Source organism: Convolutriloba macropyga, chromosome 5, assembly GCF_964194025.1.
Source record: "Convolutriloba macropyga chromosome 5, txConMacr16.3, whole genome shotgun sequence".
In the NCBI taxonomy this organism is placed as follows: Eukaryota; Metazoa; Xenacoelomorpha; order Acoela; family Convolutidae; genus Convolutriloba; species Convolutriloba macropyga.
In genome coordinates, this window is record NC_134472.1 from 51,550,638 (window position 1) to 51,560,426 (window position 9,789).

A 9,789-nucleotide genomic window follows, 5' to 3' on the forward strand; every position below is an offset into this window, starting at 1 on the left:
AGAATACGAGACGTATGTCGCTGGTCGATATAACACGAGAGTTAGGCGTCAGTCGACGTTGCGACCCTGTCTGGCATGCCGACGCTGCGACAGACCCTACTCAGATTTATAGATATTATTTTTACCGGTGCTAAGTTTTTGTGCTAATAGTCTAGCAATATTAATTGTAAAAATATACTATTGATTTTCCAAATCACAAGGGAAGTTTTAGATTTGTAACTAATTATTTTATTAAACCTAATGTTTTAAACTGAGTATAAGTGTACGTTCGAAACTTATAGAGGATGGAAATTACTTACGGAAATTTACTTCGACATTTAATTTTCAGAAATATCATGGATCAAACCCTCGACCAGTTCATCAAGGAAAGAAAGATCACCTACCCGGGTCGTGGTGGCAGAGGTCGTGGCAGATCAAGTAGCAGGGGTGGACCTCCGAGAGGTGGTGGTGGATTTGGTCGAGGTGGTGGTCGGGGAAACTTTCGCCCGAACCGTGGAGGAAGAGGATTCATGTATCCCCGACGAAACTTTGGGGGACAACGGGGAAATTTCAGAAGAAACAATTTCGGATTTGGTCAACAGAGGCGAGGAGCTCCTATGATGCAACGACGATATGATGGCCCAAACCAGGGTTACTTTCGTCCTCGTGGGTTTGGCAGGCAGAACTCCAGGGGTGGTTTTTTCAACAGATATCCCCAGTACAACAGACCTAGTCCTTTTGGTATGCGACGTGGGGGTGGAGTTTTGAAACGTGGCCGAGGAACTGGCTACGGAATGATGAGCAATCGCATTCCTGCAAAACTTTATATTTCAAATCTGGATTTCGGAGTTTCCAATCAAGACATCAAAGATCTTTTCAGTGAGTTCGGTCGCATTAGACGTTATGGTGTAAACTTTGGAGAAGGTGGGCGAAGTCTGGGAACCGCCGAAGTCCAGTTCGAAAATAGAGGTAGTGCAATTCGCGCCATGGAGAAGTACAATAAAGTTACCTTAGATGGACGTCCTATGGAACTAGCGGTTTCTGGACCAGGTTCGATGGTTAGAAGTGCACCAATGATGCAAAATAGAAGACCTATGCAACAAATGAATCCAGCTAGAGCAATCGGCCAAGGAGTCACGAAGAAGCTCATTGAGCGAAGCAAACAGACTTTAATGACTAGAGGACGTGGTGGTGGCATGAGAGGCAGAGGCATGAACCGGGGTGGGCTTAGAGGCCGCGGTGGCATGCGACGAGGGTTCCGTGGATCTATGCGAGGGCGGGGTGGTGGTCGCGGAGGCGGCCGAGGTGGAAAGAACGCCACTCCAACTCAGGAAGAACTTGATGCTGATTTGGCTGCATTCACAGCGAAAACCGAATAAATCAAAGTCACAACGGATTTGAACTGAAATGTTACATAACTCCTCTTTCTCTTGATTTTCAGTTTACAATTTTATCACTTGAAGCGATTGACACTTTGTCTAGTTATGAATGGCGCTCATATTTTTTTTGTTCTCTGTCGCTCGCTGCTGACCATGACATTATGAAAATTTGAAGTCGGTTAAATAGATATATTTAATGTCAAGTGTGGAGTTTGTATTTCATGGTTCGCTATACGATTGATATATTCATTAGTTGTGTTTTATTGAGATTCCATTATCTAACCAATATGTTCTTTTCAAAATAATTAACCTTTGTCTTCGCAACATTTTTCAATGAAAGCTAACTTGCTTCGTAATCTTTGGGATCAGCAATGACGCTAATATTGTTTTAGGTGAAGAAATATTTGAAAAAGTGTTGGTGAAGAAAGATTATGAAAGATTCTGAGTTTTCATTTGCAGTGACTCAATTTTTTCCAGTTAAATATAATATTATGAAAAAAGAATAAATTTATCCTCCAATACATAAGAATAAAATGCAAATGGTAAAGAGGCAATGTACAGTGCAGAATTTATCAGCATGTGAAAATAGAAAGCACATTGGTTTAGTTATTTAAAGATAGTGACCTCACATTAGTAAAAGCGACCTTAAAATTTTATGCCCGTTCTATGCACAACGTTAAGATTTACAATGTAATCAAAATTTTAAATCAAATGTTTTAATGATATCTTGCATATCAAATACTTTTGGGTCCTTCAAAAATTCTTTCCAAAAATTTTCTTTGAATTTTTTTCAAGGAAGTCCTCGATGTTGTTTTAAATCTATTATTATACGACAGAATATAATGAAATTTTAATCTTAATATTTGCCTCATAAATTTTCTCGCGAAGAAAGCAGCTGTAAATTGTATCTAGAATAACAATACATTTGAGACATTACAGGAAGGGTTCTTGTTGTCCAATGGAAAATATTTTTTAATTAAAATTTTAACGTTTTAGAAGACTTTTAACAATATAAAAATTCCGACAGAAATTTCAGAGAATTTTAAATATGAGCGAGGACATCTTTATTTTGAAAGATCGCAATTGAAGAGTAAAAGGGAAAAATAAGCTAGCATTTACTGAGAGTCAACGGTTTAAAATTTAACTGAATCGCAACCACATTTAAAGTAATTCGAAAGTATGGTGTCCTAGGAAGTTGGAGCGCGGTTTTGCTCCTTCATCCTAAAAAGTTCTGCATAATGGAAGTCGTTCAAACATAAAGCACAAGGAGGATGGGTAATGTGGTTGTGTATAATGTTCAAACCCGTCGGATGCCAAATACTGTATAAAATTTGAAAAGATGGAAATTATAATCAGAGATGTTTTGTATTTGAGCATTGTCGTGTTCTAGTTACATGCTCTACTCACTATAACTTCTCTTATCATAACTATAGTGTTTCTTGGCCGTTGGTTTACTTCAAATTAATAAACGGTAACTTTCTGATATTGAAAGACGTTTTAATTGGTAATAGCAGAGCATTTGGCACCTAGGTGAACAGAAAAAGCTTATTTTTATGATAAAATAAAACAAGCATTTGAAAAAAAGTGCAATTGGTTTTGAGCCACCAAATAGTTGTCGAAGTTTCTACCAACGTGCAGAGCTCACGGCTCAACGAGATTTGCACAAAAAGTTTTTGAACTTAATTACTTACAGTAGAAAGCCAAAATGCAACTTATAACAAGGAGGCGCAGAAATGTGCAACCAAACAAGAAACTCTGTCCCTTCTCATTCCCGCTCTTTGCCGAGCGCTTTGCCAATTAGAGGAGAGATCGTGAATTTTATAAGTGTTTTTGATTTGAAAAACTATAGAAATCACTACCAGAATTCTCTCAACACATGGTGTGAAGTGTTCAAGTTGTATAAAAGCATCTGGCAAGATATTTGTAAACATCCCTCCCTCATCAGTGTTTTTATGCGCCCTTTCAATTTATAAGTGTGTGTAAGTGTTGGGAGGGGGGGGGCAGAATATTTTCCATGCTATTGTGAGTTTCTTAAATGAAAAAGTGACGTCCGATAACGATGCGGCCCTATAGGACAAAACGCCGAATTGTTGTGTATTTCACATCCTCACCTTGAACTGGTATAAAACGTCTGAAAGTATAGAACATCAGACTATTTCGAACAAAAAACCACCTGCCAGTGAAAAACAACGTTTTTGCATATCTACCGGCAAATATTCCCAATTTTATCATTTCTTAAGGGCACTCAATTTAATAAAAACTAAAGTAAAATGAAAATCTTGAAAAACAGGGATTTAGAGAGGAAAAAATGAAAAAAAAAAAATTGAAAGATGATTGAGGAAAATAAAAGATTGAGCCAATTTCCTTTGCTTTTATTTGCTTGAAGTTTTCCAGTTGAAGATGAAAAGGAAATTTTCTCAGGGAGAGAGCATATCAAAAATGTACGTTGGACGACCATGGTACACGTGATAAATCAGACAATTTCGTGAAAGCAAAATTCTTGAAAATTTATTTTGCCCTATTCCTACACTTAAATTTCGTCTAGTTTTTGACAATTAGTAATCAAAACCGGTTGCAAACAAACTTCAGGCACAACAAAAGATACAACAATAGAAAAACTTCGCAAACTATTAGGCAAATTAGCGCTTAGAAAATTTTGCGTCTGTTTTAAGTCTTAACTTGATATCTCAATCTACAGTAAAGGAAAAATTGCTAAAAAATCAGCCTTATACTACCTAAAAATTAAAAATTACTACCTAAAATCAAGTGAAGCGAAAAAGGTACATTTCTCATTTTGTTTTGTTGCAAAACTGAATTATTCATTATATGGTCATCATGTGTGATGTTTATAATCTCATATTTGTTGATTTTAAAAACAAAGTATTATACAAAAAAATCAAATTTGTCAATTGTGCTGTATTTTGTGAGAAAAAGCGACGGAATGCTGTTAATTGGCAATGCAAGCAAAACCATTCGCGGTAATTCAAAATAAGCTAGTGGTAGCTTTCTTATTTTGAAGGATATTTTAATTGAAGGCGATAAACATATGCAAAAACTCACGACGTTTTCGAACCCAAAAATTACTACAAAACGCCAGATAAAAATTGGCAAAATTTCATGTTTTTAGTTAAAAAAACCTAAAACAGAAGTTGTACTGGCAAAGTCTGCCTAAAATTAATGTTATTTAATGTCAAAAACGCCAAATTTTTCAAAAAGTTTGAAACCTCAAAAGATTGCAATGTTTCTGTGGTGATTCATGTTTCAGTGAAGCTCAAATATGATGAACAACGTTAACTGATTGCTTTGAGTAGTAAAAGATAAGCCGAATTGGGACAGCAAATTGTAACATCAAGAAAGAGCTCAAGGGGATTAAAACTCAAGGCAAGTCGTCAAAAATGATAGAATGCTTCAACTAGTAGAACGAAAGAACATTTGATAAATGTCCATTTGGTGGAATTAAAGTTACCAGAAAAATGAGAAATAGCAAACTATAAAGAAAAAAACTAGATATTTAACCAATGATACTCTAAACTGACTATTGGTTCCTGTAACTTCAAAAAAAATTATCTGCCATTTTTTTAAATCGTAAGTTTGTACCTGTAAATATAACATGTCGGCCCTTTCTATTAAAATAAAAATTGACAATTAAACAAAAGCTACCAAAAATCAAAAACATACGTTATTTGCATGTTGCGATACACTTCGTTTTGCAAACGTTCACAGAATGTTTAAATCCCATATTGGAAGTTTATTAAGGATCCTATTTTAAGCGTTTGAAAATTAAATAAATAATATACCTTTCACATATTTGTCCTAACTGAAAAATTCCAAAAACTTCCAATTAAGTTAGAAAAAATTGCCAAGCTTTTATTCTAGAACCCTAAAATAGAAAAAGGACACAGAAATATCCCATTTGTGAAAATCGGCAAGATCATGATCGTGCATTACTTTTCTGGGGAAGACAATTTTTTTTGAAAAACAAGATTAAATGATAATAGAAGTTAAGCCAAATCATACATAGTTCAGCAAAAATCCAAAAATGAATAAAGTTTACCAAAAAAGATAAAATAGTGAGATCAGCCAATAGTCTGGATAATTTTCAACCGGAAAAACTGTTAGCCAGCCACTGAAAGGAAATAAAAATGCGTACTGATTTCCAAAATTTTACAAATAAAATTAATTTTTCAAAAAAAATTACCCAAAAAGGAAAAAATTATTGGTTAAATTTTCAAATTTTGGCAACCTTTTGATAACTCAAATGATAACTCTGATAACTCAAGGAAAGTTCTAAAAATCTTCCAATGAATCAATTTGAGGGACTTTGTACTGATAATACTCGTGTCTTTCTTAGGCGAAGTGTCTCAAACTGTCGAAATTTGCAGCACAAAAAGCAGTTTAGAATGGTGTTCTTCCTATTCTCAAAGTGCGGTTGTAATATCTCAACAACAATTAGCAAACAATAATAACTGATGTCACCAATATCAAATGCGTTGAATATTGAAAAGTTGTCTGATTGCTCTAAAAATTTAAAAAAGTGAAATCGTGGCTAATCTTCGCTAGTTTTGTAAAACATAGAGTTCTTTACTGTTTTTAAGAGCTATTTATTTAGTCATTTCTAAGTATTTTTTGTTTCATCACTAAATCTTTTTCGGAAATTGTTGTCCAGGACTTGTCCTATGTTGTGTTAATTATTTGTCCTCTCAATTTTGTTGCAACTATTTGATCACAAGCCAAAAAGTTAAAATATATCATTAAAAAACGTTTATTAAATTTTACATTTTCTGGAAGATTTTTTGAGCAGTACGTCATTTGTTACTGCTTTCTGTTTTCCTTTGGTCAATCAGTTGATAAATATTTGAGGTTACATGCCTTAAATCTTTTAATAGAAAGACTTCTGCACTTGTACCCGTACCGAACTTCAAGTTTAAATCAATATTTTGCTCGCTTTCTCGCTTGAAAATTGCTTCTTTCAAGCGTATATCAGCAGCGCAAAGACAAAATGTGGGTTCGGACTCTGTACGGAACTTCACTTTTGCACTTGGCCCAAGTCTGATAATTGCAAAATTAGTATGCCCGCACGTCTGGCACGTGATTCGTACTTGAATTTCGGTACGGGATTTTAAAAATGAAATTCAATGAAGTTCAACGAAGCTGGAGAATTAGGTGGCATTCAAGCAAGCCGATAAATTTTGGGATTGTGATGATTTCAAACAAACATCAAGAAACTTGTTTTATTAAAGTTTCAAAGAACGAAAGAAAAACTTACCTGACGTACTTTGTCAATAAGTAATGGCCACAAAACTAAACTCAATTCTAATTCAGTCCCGGCGCTATTAAAATTTTATTGACCTATCAATTATATGTCAAAATTAAATTTTCACACCAACAGAAAATTGATTCTAACATACACTGACCTCCGACTAATGAACCCGATTGTATCTTGGCCATACATGATTCTCGTGAAATGTTGACGAAAATAGAAAACCACATCCGGGATTTGGAACTAACAACTATTCACATGTCAATCAAATAATATATTATAAGCTAATCTAAATTTTCTCTGTATTTTTTTGCATAGATAACTACTATAAACACGAGCTAAATTTTGTATATATTAAGTCCCAATAATAATTTAAAACTCAACTTATTGAGTTCTTTTGACCCGTGTTATCGACCACGACACTGGTGTCCAGACCACCAGCAGACAGAAAAATTCTGGATCTTTAGAATCCAGAATCAGCTACTGCGTGGATTATGTCTTTTGCGGCGAAAAGTCGTGCAGAGAAGAAAGAGGACAAGGTCAACTCCGATGGTACTATACAGGACCTACAGGTAACCAATCTCTTTCTTAGTATGTGCAATTATTAATCTTAGGAGCCTAATGAGTCCCAGGAAAATGATAGACACTCCGTGTAAGGACATCAGATTGGCGATTCAAAATTATTTTTCTCCTAAAGAGAGAGTAGTAGCGGCAGAAAGGGCTAAATTTCTGTCCTTAATACAAGGTGTAGGCGAGTCTGACGACGATTTCCTAGCACGTCCCAGAGGAGAAGCACGCTATTGTGACTTCGAAAATCTCAAAACAGCGGCCAAAACCGAAGAGGAGTTGGTAAAAATGAAATTCCTCTCAGGTTTGAGGAACCTTGAATCAAAACTTAGACTACTAGACGGTATTAAAGCAAAACCAGCAAAATCGGTTACTGAAATGACCGAGAACTTAAAGTCCAGAAGTCAAGCAATGGCTTTTGCATGTTCTTCATCGGGTAATAAGCCTTTTACTGTGAAAAAAGAAGTTGGGTTCAATTTAAAAAGGACCTTTCGAAAACCAAATGAAAAAATTACGGCTAAAAAAAGCAACAATATGTGCTCTAGGTGTGGAGGTAAGCCAGATTTCAAAAGACCCTGTCCAGCGGTCAGTAAAAAAGGAACACCTGCGAAAAGGTGGGACACTTCTCAAAAATTTGTAGAAGCAGAACCCAAGCAAATTCAGGTAAATACAATACACAGAATAACTTTTTCTGAAAAAGAAAATATTTCATCAGACCAAGCATCCTCGGCATCAGAAATTGGGTTCTTTTATACTGAGAACAAATCCTCACCATAGCTGCGACATGGGAATGTATCTCAATTAATAACTGCAAAATAAAAAGGCAGGTGGACACAGGTTGAGATAGCAGAGTGATATCATCAAAATTATAGACTGAACTTGGTAAACATCAGTTGGATGGTAAGAGATGACATCTTGAAGCTTATGAGGGCCATCAATTAACGCTTCTGGGATCACTTAACTGTGATCTTTAGAGAAAGGGAAGCAGACACTCACAGAAACAGCTAGCAGTTGTGTAGTCTGATCAAGAATTTGGACTACTTGCTAGAGACCTTCTACTCGAGCTCGGTGTGAACAAAATTACAACCGAACACCCCTGCTGGGAAGGGTTACAAATCTCATGTGAAGCTGATACCAAGATCACAGCCATTGTTCTGCAAAGCCAGAAAAATACCTCTACCTCTTCACGACAAGGTCACAGAGAAGCTGGAACAGATGGTCAGGCAGTGCATCCTTGAACCGGTACAACCAAGAGGAGTCACTAATGCATCTCCAGTGGTGTGGCAGAGAAAGAAGAGTGGAGAACTGAGACTTTGAGGACTTTGTGTGGACTTGAAAATGCATATCAATGGCAAGTTAATGGATGAGGTCTAACCAATACCAGACATGGAGACGATCTTCCACAACCTACATGGGGCCTCATACTTTGGCAAAAGTGACCTCTCAGATGCCTACTATCAAACCGAACTTGACGATGAGGCAAAAGATATATGCAAAATCAACAGATCTCAAGGACTGTACAAGATGTGCCGACTACCTCAGCGATTGAAAACTCTTTTTCAATCTTCCAGATTAGCATCGAATCAACACGCAAAAGAATCAAAGGTGTTGTGATCTTAAAAGACGATGTGTTGGTGTATGGAACTACGAAGGAGCAGCCGGACAAGAGAATGCTTGCAGTCAAGAGTCGACTACGTGAGAAAAATTTAACTATTAATGGGAAAAAATTCAACTCAAACCAGTTGATAGCGTTAGCTTCTTGGGTACTCCATTTCAAAGGAGGGAAAAGCCTCAGACCCCGAACATGTTGAGAAAGTAAAAAATGCAAAAGCACCAACTAACAGCAAGCGACTCGAATCGTTTGTTGGGCTAGCAAATTTTAAGAAGAAGAAGAAGAATGAATCCCGATTTTGAAACAAAAGTGCTACCCCTAATAACATAAGAAATAGTAATTTCTCATGGGGGCAAAATGCAAGAAAAAGCTTTTGACGACGTAAAATAAACGAATTATGTGCTACCCACTTGTACAGCCATTTAGCTTACAAAAAGAAGCAACAGTTGCTACTGACGCCTCTGAAAAAGGCTTTGGCGTTCGCAAGAAGGAAATCTAGTGATATATATATATATATATATATATATATGTATATATATATATATATATATATATATATATATATATATATATATTCATATATATGTATATATAAATATATATATATATATATATATATATATATAAATCAAGAAAATTGACTTCAGCGGAACAAAACTGCTCAAACATAGGGCAGGAAGCACTGGCAATTGTGTTCGCGGTCACAAGATTGAAGCCATTCCCTCTTGGAGGACAATTTACCCTACATACGGAAAACAAACCACTCAAATATCTCTTTGCAGCAGACGAGGAGATCCTGCAGACAGCATCAGCTCGAATCACACGATGGGCAATAGCCCTAATGGGCTTCGACTATAAATTTAAGTACACACCAGGAGAGCAGATAACCCATGCAGATGCTTCTAGCAGAATGAATGTTGACGAATACGAATCCGACAACGATCGAGTGTGCGTCGCAATCAATAACATCTACTTCGCTCAGAGTGAATTGG

The 9,789-nt window shown here is 36.1% G+C and overlaps 1 protein-coding gene across 1 annotated transcript; it reads left to right on the top strand.

The window, feature by feature from the left end:
* Positions 1 to 296: 296 nt before the first annotated feature.
* On the top strand, positions 297 to 1,682 carry LOC142339446 (uncharacterized). The gene has a single exon (XM_075389483.1). It carries the CDS (start codon positions 336 to 338, stop codon positions 1,356 to 1,358), a length of 1,023 nt encoding a protein of 340 aa, XP_075245598.1. The 5' UTR covers positions 297 to 335; the 3' UTR covers positions 1,359 to 1,682.
* Positions 1,683 to 9,789: the final 8,107 nt, after the last annotated feature.